The sequence below is a fragment of the Cupressus sempervirens genome, chromosome 3 (genome assembly GCF_028749045.1).
Source record: "Cupressus sempervirens isolate cs-2001-9-10 chromosome 3, ASM2874904v1, whole genome shotgun sequence".
Taxonomy (NCBI): domain Eukaryota; kingdom Viridiplantae; phylum Streptophyta; class Pinopsida; order Cupressales; family Cupressaceae; genus Cupressus; species Cupressus sempervirens.
The window spans coordinates 298330502-298347356 of record NC_143120.1 but is presented as its reverse complement, the minus strand read 5'-3'; the positions used below and the strand labels follow the sequence as shown (position 1 = coordinate 298347356).

Sequence of the window (16855 nt, the reverse complement as noted above, 5' to 3'; positions counted from 1 at the left end):
CAGATGAATAGTTGGAAAATTGTATTCTAGGGGTTTCCAATGAAGCCTATGCTTCAAATGAATCCCCATAGGGCTTCATTTGAATCCGTGGCCCTAGAGGCTTCATTCAAAGCCCCTTGTGCCAACTAACATGGCTCGACAGTCCATTAAAGCCCAATTCCATTTTACTAATAATACACAATATTTCTAATTTTTATTCAGTCTTTAGTACTGTTGGAGATGTATATGAAACTATGCACCCCTATTCATTGCAATTTTTATAAAGATTGGTTATGACTGTCATCTTATCATTTTATTCAATTTCCTCTAAAAAAGGTCTATTTGCAGCTTCTTCCCAAGTTGCCCTTGAAATCTAGATCGAATTCCAAATGGAAGTGCAGGTTTCATGAAAACTTTTCGTCTAAGTTATCTGCTCAAATATGGAAATCAAAAGCAAATCCAGATGCTCAATTAGTTTCTTGGAAGAATTTACATTGCAAATTGTCCATAACGGACATGTTGAAATGCATGTAGGTCCAACTACTTAATTGCCCATTCTGCCAAAGGCTAGAAAACACGAGACATTTATTTTGGGGATGCTATTTTTTAGGAAGGAGTGGTTTTCAATTTTTAATGAATTGCCAGCTGTATATGAGCATAAACTAAATTGGAAGGAAGCTCTTATTGGTGTGGGGTTACATACTAATATCATTGCCGAAGGGGTTAGATGGGTCATTTTGTCCCATATATGGAGATACCGTTGTAAAGTTATTTTAATAATTTTAATGATGCTCACTAAAGAGCTGCATATCTCGGGCTTTACTCAAACATTTTTTATTGTTTGACTTCTCTCTTTTTCCAACTTTAGGTTGAGGTTGAGAACAATTTAAGGATGGATTTTCAAATTCAACAAATCAAGTAACAAGTCAAGCTCTTGCTCAGCTGAAGGAATGTGGTCTCGACACATGGTTTAAAGATTTTTTTTCAACATTAACAACATTAATTTTTTCCACTACTGAGTGCATTGACAATATTTTGATTTACCTTTTCGAGCATTGACATCGTTGTGACTTAAATGGAACACTTTGATTACTTATGTTGTATGATATGATTGATGTTGCTGCTTTGTATTTATCATAATTGATGTGGAAACATATGCGGCGGGGCTTCTATATTTGTATACTTTAGCATTATTTCAATAATAAAAAAATAGACCAACATTTTTAGATATAGAATACAAAATCCTTGTAGATTGATAGATGTGTCTTCTCCTAAAATCACCCAATGAAAGGGGGAGAACGAAAGATACCCTTTGATTTGGACGGATATTCTAAAAAGGGACGTAGTATAGATACTCGAACATTAGACATCACAAAGTTGCACACATTAAAAAAATTTAATACTTCGGTGAGAGGGAATGGGGATGACAAGATTATTTAGTACACCCTTTTCATCTTCTATTTTCTCCCGCAACGGTCTACTAACTCTCCCTCTCCATAACAAAGTTCAGAACAGTTTGTCCCGAGCAAGATTATCTAAGGCAATGAACGGAGTCGACTGCACAACCTCAGAAGATGATGGCCCCTCCGCTTCTTCAGCCATTGATTTTCTTTCTCTCTGCCAGCGCCTCAAGGTAAGTCATTTTTTTAATTTAATATTTTTATTTCTGACGTTCTTTATTGATTCCGATTATTAGAACTATTTGGGCAAACCAATCTCGTCATTCCATTCATTTCAATTTTTGGTATAGCAGTTTTTCGTTGCAGTTGTTTAGAATCTGTAGTATAATGTCTATTTTAATTCCTGTCATTGTTAGTTTCTGGGTGTAATCAGCCTTCACATTGCAGTCATTTGGAATTTCTCCGTATGGTCAATCTTTTCATTTGATGGTTTGAGGCATTATTTGCCTTTGCATTCAATGGTTTTGAATTTGTAGGTATAATCAGTCTTCTCATTTCGTTTTGCTTTAATATAAAAGGATTATTGGGTATAATTACCGTTTGGGTTCTACGCATTTGGAACTTGTGGGTATTCTATATAATATATAATCGGCCATTCTTTGTTTTGGGTGGAATCAGCCTTTGTAGTCATTTGAAAACTTGTTGTATAATCAGACATTCTTTATAATACATTTTTATCTTTTTATGGGAGTCCAATATATATATATATATATATACTATCCATAGAGTATAATTTGAGCTTTTTGGGACCACATTTTGTCTTTCAATTCTATTCATATGAAAAAAATGAGTATGTTTAATCTCCTATTCCTGTCCAATCAGGGTTTGCATTGTTCTCATTTGATTTTTGGTATGGTGAATCTTTTTGGTCTAATCATTTCACTTTTTTGAAATAAATAAATATGCTTGGGGAAGAAATAATCCTTCCGTTCTGATCATTTGAATTTTGTTTTGTTTTCATTGGCTATAAACGCCTCTGTAGATCAATCACTTGAAACTTTTGGAGATAATCAGTTTTTGCATTCAATCTATTTGACACTTTTGAAAATAATGAATATTTCTGTTATTAATTTATCTTTGTTGCTATTCAGTTTTTCCATTCCAATCATCTGAAAGTTTGGATAGAATCAATTTCACTTCCAGTCAGTTGATTTGTTTTTGGAGCACCCAGTCTTTGTAATGCAGTCATTTTAAGCTTTTGAGTGTACCGAATTTGTTGTAGTCAATTTGCCTATTTCAAAAAATAAATTCATTGGACTGTAAATGGCCCTTGGCTATCTTTTTCTCTGGTCAAATTCAGTCTTCGCAGTTTGATCGCTTGAAACTTTTGGGTACAACCAGTTTCTGTATTCAGCACATTTGACATTTTTGGATGTAATAAATATTTCTGTTTTGGTTTACTTTTTGGGTATAATCCATTTTTCCTGATCATTTGAAATTTTCTAAGTTGCCGATTCGGGTTCGGGGTTTGGGCTCGTGGCTTTGGGCAATTTTTTTCTTTCTCATTTGGGTTCATTAGTGTGTATATATATATGCATTATATATACAAAAAAAAAAAGAGAAACCCGTGGGTCCTCCTAGGTCCATCATGGGTCCTCCCGGGTTTGTTGTGGGTCCTCTTGGATTCGCCACGGGTCCTCTCAGGTTCACCATGGGTCTGTCCGGGTTCGCCTGGATTTGCTGCGGGTCTGGGTAGGGTCCTTAATTTGGATTGTGGGTCCGCCCAGGTTCACACTAGCGCAAACTCAGGTGGACCCACAGTTCGAATTAAGGACTCAGACGGATCCACTGTTTAGATTAAGGACCCTGCCTGGACCTGCAGTGAATCCGGGTGCGAACCCGGGCGGACCCACAGCGCGAACCCAAGTGGACACACAGTTCAAATTAAGGACCCGGGCAGACCCACAGTCCAAATTAAGGACCCTGCCCGGACCCGCAGCAAACCTGGGCACAAATTCGGACCCAGATCTGGGCAACAAGGTCCGAACCTGGTAACTCAGGAAATTTTGTACATAATCAGTTTTCATTCTAGTCTGTTGAATTTTTTGGGAGCACCTGGCCTCTGTATTCCTGTCATTTTTATCTTTTGGGTGTAAGGCTTTCTATTCCACTTCTTTGCAACAATTTAGCTCTAAACATTGTCTGTTTTCCAGTTTTATTTGAAATTTTGTGTAGTCATTCATTCATTTCTTGTAAATATTGTTTATTGAATATGTTTTTAATTTTTCTTTTGATTGGGGTAATGTCTTTCTATTCCAATTATTTGAAAAACGTGGGATTAGCTAGTGTTCATTTGAGTCAGCTGAGTCCTTTTGCCATTGAACCAGTTTTTATCCTAGTCACATGAAACTTTTGGTGTACTTTTCTCTACATTCCAGCCATTGGGAATCTGAGGGTGGTTGTAATGAGTCCTTCAAGCCAATCTTTTATATTTTTTGAGTTCACTAAGCTATTCCTTTGCAGTTATTTGGAAACTTATGGTGTCCTTAATGTATACATTATTCCAGAATCTTCCTATTTCAGGAATAGAATTCTCCAGTATAGCTAGTTTGTACATTCCAGATAGTTGGGATTTATTGTGTACTCAGTACTTACCATTTATAGATTTTAGGGGTGACTAGTGTCCAATCATTTAATTAAACCTAATTTTGCATCATTTAATTTGTTTTTGCATTCCAGTTATTTGGAATGTCAATATTTTTAATATGTCATCGTTAGAATTTTTTTGGTATACATAGTTGTTCAATCACTTGAATTTTTCTCTTTCTAAAGAGTTGTTCTATTTGGGTTGTTTGAATTTTTTTTATGTTATCAGGCATTCTTTCATCTTTTGTAAATTTAAGGTGTCATAAGTGGTTACATTTGAGTCATTTTAAAAATTTATGAGTTATCAGTATGTTTAATCCAGTTGTTTGTAATTTGAGGGTTTTCCTTTTCCTGTCGTTTGAACTTATGATTTGTAACTACGAATCAGTTTTTGTATTCCACTCACTTGGAAAAGTTCAGATATACTAAATCCTTCTCTTCTAGTGATTTGAAATTTTTATGGGTGTAATCTGTAATTCTGCTCCTGTTAGTTGAATATTTAGTATTCTTTGAATTAATTACAGTAGATTAGTTTTGTTGTTTGCATTCAATTTGGTTGTGATATTGCTATCAGGATCCAACTGTGTAGTTTAAAGTCAAACTCATTGACCCATGTTTCATGAGTGGTGGTTCGCAAGAGCCAATCTCTCATGAGACTGAATACATTTAGTTATAAATTTTTAAGTATTGGGTGTTTTCTATTGCGCTTAAATAACAATTCACAATCAATTATTCATATTTTTATCATCTGGAATTATTGGGAACCATGATTAGTACATTCCACTTGTGGAGTTTATTGCCATAATCTATCTTTGTATTCCAATTGAAAAGTTTGGGTGCCATTGGTAATCACAATTTGTGTTCAGTTAATTATAACTTCCCACTATATCAGTCTTTGCACATACACATATTAGAAGTTCACAGAAGGGTCATATGGTAACACACATGCATCTGTTCAATAGATGCTAATAGATGCATATGCCATGTGACACAGGAGTTTGCAAATAGACAATAACAGTTGATGCACGTGTACTGCAAGGGGAAAAGCATGGGAAGAGATGGATGCAAGCCCATTAAATATTGATTCCATTTGTTCACTTCATTGAATAATTGTTTGATTTGTCCAAAACACAAATTATTATACAAGTTTTGGGAACACTTTAAGGTTCAAACGCACGATTTCTTTCTTTGTCAGGGACTGGTAATTCATTTTGAACAGGAGTGCATGCACCCAATTTCTTCTTGAGACAAACATGTGAATTAGTTGTGAATCTCACTTGATCAGTAATTCGATGAATAATTCAATGGACCAATTTTCTTGATGGAGATAATGCTAAATCAATATTAAAAATACTGAATCTAGCTCCACAGGTTTGAATCTGAATTAGTAGTATTCGATCCCAAAGAAAAGGCAGAACATTTATTGAATTCAATGTCTCCTTATGTGGATCAGATCTGCATTAAGTATTCATGGAAGAGACATATCCCATGAAAAGACAGACGTGTCTGTTCATGAATGTGCCTTTTCATATCAAATTAGACACCCAATCTCTAATCGGGATTTGTTATTTAACAATTTCAAATGCTTATTAAGTTCAATCTGATTTGATCTTGCACAAATATATAATTATCCAATCTGAAAATGATCATCGATAATAATGCGCGATCAGGATCCTATATGAAACGTGACATAACAATAATCTGCAAGTAATAATCACTAAATGCAGATCAATAATATACTTGGGACATATGGTGTTTCAATCAGTTATATGAATGATAATTAATTTCCATAAATAATGATATGAACAAAAAATATAAATGTTACATAAAATCGATCATCATTCTATATCTGACCAAAGCTATTATCCTCAAAATTTCTTATTAATCTGGGATTGTCCATAAAACTTGGGTGATATCTCTCTCTACTTCAATTCTGTTTGCTTGTATGGTGTGAGGGCATACATAGATTAAGTCTTCTTCGAATTGTAGTTGTGTCCAGTGTTAATCAGCTTCAAGCTTCATGCAATTGTGGGAATATTCCAAAATTTCGTGAAGTATGTAGATGATCTCATAAGACTCTTTAATATAGCTCTTAATTGGTGGTGATTCGCTATGCTGCTAGTACAAATGAATTCTTTGAGCCTTAGTGGGCTATACTTTTGTAGAAATTCTAATGCTGAACTTGATGAACCAACTTTTCATATAAATTCACTTGGAATCCACATCAATCTAAATTTTGAAAAAATTATCTACCACTATTGTCAAAGAGGTCTTGAATTGACAGATTAAGTCCTCAAAAACTCATTTTTCCAGTTCTAGCTATTAGATGCAACTCATCTTCATGTGTGGATTTTGGCACAGGGAGATAATATCTGGAAAAGTGATCCCAATGAGTATTTCTTGTACAGACAAATCTATAAACTCATTTGTTGAGCTTCTATTGAGACCATGACTGGTTTTGGGGAACCAAAAAGTTTTTGTAAGGGGAAGGATCCATGAGACAACATTTTGTTTACCTATTGAATTAGATTGTGAGGGGGATCAAGACCAGCATCATCAAATGTTGGAATGGATCAGTTTCTTTATGACTACTACCCATGTGCAACTATAGTTACTAATAAGATTTCAACATGAAGTAGAGCTTGAAGAAGAGGCAATCATTGCAGACATAGGGATGGGCAAAACGGAAGTAGAGGCCTTAGTTTCTGCTACAAATAGTTGTTGTGTGACACCCTCACGGAGACCATAAGAGAGACTAAAGAGAAGAAATGAAGAAATAGTTCTCTCCATGCAAACAAAATACCCATTCCAACAAAATGAGGGTAGGGAGCACGGAGTGATAGAAGGGCCTCCAACAACCCTTATTGGCATTGCAAATATCAGGGTTGTATCATCTAAGACTCCAACTGTGCTTAGAATTGGTCTAGGAAATGGCTTCTACTTCTCCCTCCTTGCTTTGTCTTCCCTAGTCATATTTTTCCAATTTCGGAGAGACAGTTTCATCACTTTCTTATGTTGCATGATCATTTAACAAGTCTAGTGATAATAATTTCCCTCTTTGAACAATCTGACTTGACTAATGATTTTAGACGATCTATGTATAGATATTATCTAGTTGACTAGCAATTTCTTCTCTCTCAGAATCCTTAGAATTCAACAATTTATTGCCTTGGAAATGTTTTTAAATGTTAGCCATTCTATTCTCAAGTTTATCTTTGCTTTCATGTAGCTAGCTTCAGCAAGTTTAGTATGTACTATGTAGTATCTAGTTATGGTGGACAACTGGAGCTCTTCTCCACATAACGCAAAATCCTTGTTTTGTACTCTATTTTTAAGATAAAAAAAGTTGATTCTTGCTTTGAAATAGGTTTTGAAATCAGGATGATTCCACTCCTTTAACTGTTGTTTCAAAGCTTTTAGCTTTTTGTTGACAATGTACATCTGCCCCCCAAAAAAATGTTGGGCTTTTGAGAAATTATTAACCACCGTGTCTGGATTTTTATGCTATAGGGATATTTTTTCAAAATGAAAAGGCACTTTTTAATGGAAACTTTGTCTATAATAATAGAAATGGGATAGTGATTTGAGCTAGCTTCTATGAGGATATCTGAGTGAAAGAGAACATCCTTGCTAAGCTACAAGGTAGAGGCCAATAACATTTTGATCCTTGCAACATTTTTTAGAACAAAAGACACTCTTCGAGGGAATCTGTCTTTGTCAATAATCATAGGAATGGGTTAGTGATTAGAGCCAACTTCGTGGAGGATCTCCATGTTTAAGACAACATCAATGTTAAGTCATAAGGTAGAGGCCAAGAATTGATTGATCCTTGCAGTTGCAGCAATATTATCCTTACCTTTTCTGTGACCAAGTGAACCAAACACTATGCATAGATATACCACAAATTATCCTTGACAAAAGAGGTATAACTTTGTTCATTGCCTAGGTTCTAGGATTCTTTTATCATCTCAGAGGAGTCAATCCTTGCATTCAATTTCCCTATCACAACTATTGGAATTTTTAATCAAGTTTCACCAATGCCTTAATTTGGGACTGATAGGTACCATTTTCTTGTTTAGAATGAGGATCACACACATTGAGATTATTGTTAAATCTCTCTTACTATACAAGCCAACCATGAATCTGAATTGCAGATCTCTTCTAGTGAGACCTTGGGATAGTTTTGGACAATAGCCAACACTTGCAAAGAATATGCAGCCATTTTGTTTACTGCCCCCTACTGTACTTGGACATCATGCAACTTTGTTTATTAAATAAAATCTTTCTCAGGTCTATGCTTCTCAAAGAGTCTCTAAAGCGACCATTTTTTGGATGGAGATTTTAGTCCTCTAATGTTCTAAGGGAGGATCTGTCATTGAAAAATCTTTGACCCCTTGGTGCCCACTAAGATACCTTCTAGTTGAGATTGATTCTCTACTGCTACATCCCTTAATATTGCTGTGTAAGGCTACATACCTATGTGGTTTTCTTACCTCGTAACTGTAAATCTCTATAGGATCTCTGATAGAGAATAGAAGGAATGAATTTACTGTTACTCAATTATAATTCTGATATGAATTATTTATATGTTCAGGTCAGGTCTGTTATTCATTTTGCATGATCAGAATTGAACTAAACTGGATGTGATTATCCTCAGTAAACTGTGTGACTGTGATATGCACTATATCTTCGATGAATTGCAGAGGCAATATATTATGAATTCACTGCTGTAAGAACGATGTATGCCATGTATTGATAATCGTTCAAAAGAAGCGATGGGCTTGTATTATATAGAGGTACGTAGAGTCATGTCTAAGTAGAGACATGACTACGTGGCACAAGTGCCATGTAGGGTCATGTCCTTACGTGGACATGAACTTAGTCAATATTAGTAAGTGCTGATTCAACTATAATTACGGGCACAACATAACTTAAATATGACCAGCGATTATAAGGCATAGCCTACTGCTAATGAAGGTCAATATAACAATATTCAATCTGAGGTTTAGTAAATCACATTTCTATATATATATATATACACACACACACATGCAGATAATATTAGGTATACATATATTATTGATTTACTACTTGCTTCAATTCAACTGAAGCTATATCTTTAACACTCCCTCTTAGTGAGGGAGAATTGAATCACAAGAAAAAAATTTATTCACTTGATATGTGCACTGACATCAAACAAGTGATGTCTATCAAGAGAATAAGTTATCTGATTTCCGGCACTCTGGGACGACTAAGTCGATCAGATAACAAGTAGTCAGCATTTCATGAACTCTATCATGATATACGGCACTCCTCGACAACAAAAGTAGTCTAATTATGATATATTCGTTACCATGACTTCTGACACTCCGAGACAACAACTTAATGTAGTCTGTCATGATAACAAGTCCAGCCATTGATAAGATCGTCACCTTTCAATAGCTCCCCTCCAAATATATATATCATCGAAAGATTGTCACCTTTCATGACATATTTTGCACATGACAGATAGTAACTCTTTAATATAAAAAATTTAAATGAATATAATATATATTTTACAATATGACTGAGATTCAGTCTTAGGAGTTACAATCATATTTGGATCATTCCAAGTTTACCTCTGAAATGCTCCAATTTATGCTTAGAGAGAGGTTTAGTGAATATATCGGCAGTTTGTTCATCAGTGCAAATGTATTCCAGCTTAAGAACATCTCTGTCTACCATATCCTTGACATAATGATAAGGAATTTCAATATGCTTGGATCGGTTGTGAAAAATCGGATTTACCAACAACTTAATGCAGCTTTGATTGTCACAATGCATAATTGTAGGCTTTAAAGGCTTCCCAAATAACCCAACTAGTAACTTTTTAAACCATACTGCTTCTCTGGCTCCCATTGATGCAGCTATATATTATGCTTTTGTGGAACTTAGGGTGATTGATGGCTGTTTTCTGCTAAACCAAGATATCATAGTTGAACCAAGACTGAAGCAATATCCTGTAGTGCTTTAACGACTAGTGGAGCTGCCGGCCTAGTCAGAATCAGAGTACCCATGAAGTTGGATCTCAACTTGATCATATTTAAAACCAAGTCCAATCGTACCATGCAAATATTGTAAGGTGTGATTGGCTGCCATTAGATGAATCTTTTTAGGTTCACACATGAATCGACTTAAGGTATTAGTTGTGTAACAAATATCAGGACAAGTATTCACCAAATACATTAGTGATCTGATTATCTGCTTGTAGTAAGTAGGATCAGTAGGTTCTGATTCAAATCCGTCATTTTTAAGCTTGTGAAGATTTGCTTTCATTGGTGTGGTCAAAGGCTTGTAGTCCATCGTTCCAATTTTGGTCAAGATGTCAGCAGTGTATTTTCCTTTGTTCAAGAAAATGTAGTTCTCCTTTTGCTATACTTCTAGACCCAAGAAGTAATGTAGAAGTCCAAGATCTTTCATGTCAAATTCAACTGCTAGATCTTGTTTGCATTTTATTATAAGATGGTCTTCATCCGTTATCAATAAGTCATCAACATACAATGCGAGAATAATGAAATGAAAGATTTTTAATGACGTCCATGAGACCAACGGTGTATGGGACCAAAAGAAGACCCATTAATCACTTTGCTGAGATTTCTCCAAGCTGACCCTTTTCTTGTGGATTTGCATAAGTAAGATGACCCCCTTGTGAAGTCTTGGACCCTCAACAATCATTTCTCCATTAGATATTTTGAAATATATATTAGGATCAGCTTTATTTTTGGAGTATCCTAATTGAGAGAGATAATTGTCTATCCATTCGTACCATGCCCTGGGGGCTTGTTTAAGGCTATAGAGTGCCTTCTTCAATGTGCACGCATAGGAATTTTTGTTTTGAGTGACAAATCCTTTTGATTGTTCTATATACACTTCTTCAATAACACCATTTTGAAAGGCAGTCTTGACATCCATTTGATGTATCTTACACCCTTTAGATACTACAATGGCTATAATGGTTCTAACAAAGGTGTATCAAGAAATTGGAGCAAATGTCTCTTGATAATCAATTCTCGCCTTGTGAGAAGATCCTTGAGCTACGAATCTGGCTTTGTATTTTTAAGTACTATCATCTAGAGTGTGCTTGATTTTGAATAGCCATTTGGAGGAGACAACAGATTTATCATTAGGTCTAGGTACGACTTCCCATACATCATTTTTCAAGATAGATTGATATTCTTCAATCATTGCATCTTTCAAGGCTGGCATGATAATGCTTCTTCAACAGTTAATGGTTTTGATTTGAGGAGTTCGGATACTAGGGCAACATGGCATGAATGACTTCTCGTTTTCTTGCTTTCTCTAAATACTTCATCAGGTTCGACATGATTTTCTTCAATCATCTTTCTTGCCCAAAGTGGCCTCTTCTTATTGTTAGGGTTTTCAACATTTTCTACATTTGAAGGAGGGAGTGAATGTTCCCATTATAAAATAAATCATTAGTCAAACTATTGTTAATGGGCTGATTGATTTAATATATCTTAGACCCATTTTAGTTTTGATTCCGTAGTTTGTTGCTGTCGGCTACCTTTGTACACCCTCAAAAAGTTTTCCTGACGGGTATTTAAGCACGGTTTGTAGGTAGTCATTAGGTAGGCAACTTGGATTATTTCTTTGTACTGCGAATTCTTGTTGGAGTTCTCTGTTGTTTGCCATTTCGGAAGTGAAAGATCTTCCCTATTTGGCTCTTCCGGTTTTTGTGGGATTCAACACTCACCCTATTCTGCCGCTTGTAACACTTTGCTCAGATTTGGCAAGTCGGAGCACTATCATATTGGCATATATTAATTGAAGGATTATTCATGTTCGATCTCCATTATTGTTTGGATTTCGTCTGATGAATTTGGGATTATAAGTTTATGTTTGAAAGACTAAAATCGCCTTCGATCTGTAGCTCAGTGATACACAACATTAACCATCTGTCAGCTATCAAATCATCTTCTGGCTTCGTTCTTCTTATCGTACGACCAACCTACTTATCCACTATACGGCCTCATAGACTTTTGCTTGCTACCATACGGTCTTCCCCTCAGCCTGCTATTGTACGGTTGAACTCAGTCCATCATACACCTTCCACCTACCATACGACCCTGTTTGGTATCCCACAGTACGACCTTGTTTGGTGTCACCGTATGACCTGCTCATTCTTCCTTAGTATGACCGTCCATCTGATACCGTACAGTATATTTGTCATTCATCCTTCCACCGTACGACTGTACCGTACGGCCACTCCGTTGTCTGTCTCCTCAATAGGTGTCCGTACAACTTTGCCACTTAACTGTGCTGCTCTTGTAATTCGTACGGCCTCCACAATGGCTTCACAAAGTAACATTTCTAGTATCTAACAAAGAGAGATCTTTTCTAGAGGAGCCGTAGGGAAAGGAATATTATAGTGGTATTAGAGCTTCAATCCTACCAACCTGTGGACAATGAATGAGAGTTTATAGGCGGAAGAGAAGAACCCATTTCGTTGATAGAATGGCTGCTGAATTGGAACCCACAACCGCCGAACTTGTGGCAGTACTGAGGGAGCTTGTGAGGAATCAGATACAGATCAATGATACTCAATGACTGATGGAAGAAACTCTCAAAAAGTTGGTAGACAATAAAATATCCGGTGAACAAAATGGACACAGCGTGGACTAGGTATCAGGTAAAGCAAACCCTCATTCAGCACACTATCAACCTTCCATGCCATCTTTTCCACCACACGGAGGGAACAACCAACCTTTGAAGAAATGCAAGAACAGCTGAGGGAAGATTGGAAAAATGCGAATTTTGAGGAAGATATATCCTACAAAGATTATGCAGATCTGAGAATGAGATATTTGGGGGGCGAAAATAGAGGATATTTTAATGATGATCTCAGAAGGAAGTTGAGTAAAGTGAATGTCTCCATTTGACGGATCCGGATCCATATTTGCTCAAGCGTGGGTAATGAAGGCTGATACTTACTTCCAGCTTAATCCCATGCTAGAAGAAGAAGCAATTAAATTTGTCACATTGCACTTGGAGGGAGTTGTGCATGAGTCTCCATTTGACGGATCCGGATCCATATTTGCTTAAGCGTGGGTAATGAACGCTGATACTTACTTCCAGCTTAATCCCATGCCAGAAGAAGAAGCAATTAAATTTGTCACATTGCACTTGGAGGGAGTTGTGCATGAATGGTGGCATCACGGAACCATCACACTGTGGCATGATCAAATAAATACTTATGCGGAATTCATTGAGAGATTGATAGATCAATTTGATGGTAAAGATCCTAAACTCAATTTCAAAGATTTGGCACAGTTGAGACAAACTAGATTGGTCGACTAGTACATTGCAGAATTTCATAAACTCTTTGTTTTGGTCACGGACATTTATGAAAGAAGATGGGTAGTGCTCTTCATGGGCGGACTGATAGAACAACTGAAAGGTTGGGTAAAGGAGTTCAATCCTACCACCCTGTCGGAGGCCATTAAGAAGGCACAGAGTATGGCATCATCATTGGCATCATCCTCGCAAAATTACTCACATTCCAAACCACCGGTGTTTTCGAGGGATAGAGATAATAAACCTCTGCCCAAGAAGCTGTCGTTGGACGAAGCCACCAGACAGGAGCTTTGAAGCAAGAAACTATGTTTCAATTGCAAGGGACCTTGGGAACTTGGCCATGGATACCTCGGAAAAGGGAAGATCCATTACATTGAGGTTGTGTTCGATGATGAGGACGAACAGGAAGAAATACCTGCTGAAGGCAATCAACATCATGACACCAAAATGGTTACTTTGAACTGCACGGAAAGAATTGCAACATTGGTACGACGTGGAGGAACTATTGCTCTAGCCAGTAGCTCGAGGTGCACAATTTTTAGTGTACGGGAAACCCTTCAAGGACAAAGGTTTATGGTGATGCTCAATAGCAGAGCTACTCTAAACTTCATAAACTCATCTCTGGTGAAGCAAAGAGGTCTACCTACAAAGGTGTACGCAAGATTTTAGGTCTGGGACTCTTCTGCCCTACACACACCTTGTTCCTCAACTAAGTATCACAATGGTGAATCACACAGTGACTGAGGATTTCTTCATAGTGGACCTTGATGACATGGAGGTTATTTGGGCATACAGTGGATGGAGACACTTGATGAATACACTCAGTGCTTCAAACAAATGGATTTCACTTTTGTTGTCAATGGAAAGAAGGTTGTTCTTCGCAAAATGACAAATGAGGGTTCGAAGGAAGTTTCTGGGCATCGGGTGGAGGCAATTTTTCGACGTGATGATGTTGCTTGGGTAGCACATTGTTTTGTTTCGGCAAAACCTATAAAAGGGCAACGAACACCTCCCTAGGATAATGATCTCCAGAATATTTTAAGCAAACATGATAAAGTTTTTATAGACATTCCTCTTGTAATACCTCCTCATTGAGGGTTTGAACAAACTATTGAGTTGGAAGCAGGAGCCAAGCCGGTCATAACCGTACCTTATCGCGATCCCAAGAAATTCAAAGATGAGATCAAAAAGACGATTCAAGAACTGCTAGAGAAAGGATAGATCCGTCCCAGTTCCAGCCCCTTCGCGTTGTCAGTGGTTTTGGTCAAAAAGAAGGATAGGACGATGCACATGTGTCTGGACTACTGTGCGTTGAACAAAAATAAATAAAAAATAGATATCCCATTCCAAGGAAAGATGAGTTGCCGGATGAATTACATGGCGCAGTCTATTTTTTGAAAATAGATCTCCATTTTGAATACCAACAGATCCGCATGAGGGAGGAAGACGTGGAAAAGACTACCTTTTGTTGTCACCACGGGCATTATGAGTTCCTAGTCATGCCGTTCGAATTGACAAATGCACCTACTACATTCCAATCATGCATGAAACGCATCTTCAACAAATAATTGTGTAAGTACTTATTGGTATTTTTTGATGATCTTATTTATAACAGGACATGGGAGGAGCACTTGAAGCATTTGGATGAAGTCCTAAGGATCATGAAGGAGTAGTCTTTGTTCGCCAAGCAATCCAAGTGTGAATTCGTTATAATAGAAATATTGTACCTGGGGCATGTTGTCAGTAAATATGGAGTTCAAGTTCATCAGGAGAAGATTCAGGCTATCCTTGATTGGCCTCCCCCAAAATCACTCACGGATTTGCGAGGGTTTTTCGGATTGTGCATTTATTACCGAAGCATCGTTAAAGGATTCTCTCAGCTCAACACACCTTTAACGGATCTGACAAAGAAGGGGTCTTTCTAGTGGAATGAAAAGACACAACTCACTTTTGATAAGCTGAAAGAGGCAATGAGCACTTGTCCTATACTTGCATTACCTAATTTCACTTGATCATTCATTTTGGAGTGCGACGCATTCGGAGAAGGCATTGACGCGGTACTGATGCAAGATAGAGACCCCATAGCTTATGAGAGCAGGAAGCTTACGCAAATAGAACACTTATATTCCATCTACGACAAAGAGATGTTAGCCATCGTACGTGCACTAACCAAGTTTCAGCAGTATTTGGTGGGTGCCAAGTTTATCGTTTGTATGGATTACAATAGTTTGAGATATTTTCTGGAGCAACGGGACTTGAAGGAGAGGCAACAAAAATGGGTAAGCAAGGTTCAGGCTTTTGATTTTGACATTGAATATGTGAAAGGAAAGAACAATGTGGTTGCAGATGCCTTGTCTAGGAAACCCGCCATCTACTCACTAAACCAGATTTCAGTTGACTGGAAGGCACATTTGTTGGTAGAATATTCCAAAAACATATTTGCCTGTGAGCTAATGGATGGCAACACCCAAGATGATCGGTACAAAGTAGTGGATGACATCATCTACTATAAGAATAAGATATTTTTAGTGTCGGAATCCAAATTGAAGTAGAAAATTTTGAAGGGTACACGACTCACCCTTGGCAGGACACCCAGGCTTCTTCAAAACTTACAGAAGTCTTCGAGAGAGGTTTTCATGGAAAGGACTTAAAGGAGATGTGTTGCAGTATGTAAGAGAGTGTGCGGTTTGCCAGCAGAACAAATCCGAACATACTCTACTTGCTGGGTTATTGCAACCTCTGCCAATTCCTAAACATAAGTGGGAAAGTATCTTGATGGATTTCATAACATGGCTTCCCAAGGTGAATGGAAAGGATTGTATTTTCGTGATGGTTGACAGATTGACAAAGTACGCACATTTCTTTGTCATCCCCTCAGATTTTTAGGCTGCACAAGTTGCTGATCTATTTTTTAGAGAAGTCTTTCGTTTGTATGGGTTACTCGAAACATTGTTAGTGATTGGGATGGGCAATTCATCAGCATCTTTTGGACATAACTGTTTGGATTGGTAGGGACAAAATTGTCACCAAGTTGCTGCACAAGTTGCTGCACAAGTTGCTGATCTATTTTTTAGAGAAGTCTTTCGTTTGTATGGGTTACTCGAAACATTGTTAGTGATTGGGATGGGCAATTCATCAGCATCTTTTGGACATAACTGTTTGGATTGGTAGGGACAAAATTGTCACCAAGTACTAGTTACCACCTGCAGACAGATGGACAAACAGAGATTGTGAACAAGTGGCTCGAAGGTTACCTTCGAAACTATGTTTCGGCACAATAATGGGCGTGGGTCAAGTGGATACACTTAGGAGAATATTGTTACAATACCGCGTATCACATGTCCATCGGGATGACACCATTCAAAGCTCTATACGGGTACGAACCCCTCTCATTCATTGAGACAGTGTTGGGAGACAATCATGCACCAAGGGTGAGGCAGTGGCTTCAGGAGGGCCAGGACATCCTACGATACTTG

General features: G+C 37.3%; 1 protein-coding gene across 1 annotated transcript in view; it reads left to right on the top strand.

Annotated features, from left to right (window-relative positions):
- The first annotated feature begins 1357 nt into the window (after positions 1 to 1357).
- LOC149566162 (Metal-dependent phosphohydrolase) overlaps positions 1358 to 16855 on the top strand; it is a 161559-nt gene continuing 146061 nt past the window's right edge. Inside the window, exon 1 of the mRNA XM_089819583.1 lies at positions 1358 to 1612. Coding sequence (XP_089675709.1) covers positions 1397 to 1612 — 216 coding nt within the window. The 5' untranslated portion in view covers positions 1358 to 1396. The remainder of the gene's footprint in view (positions 1613 to 16855) is intronic.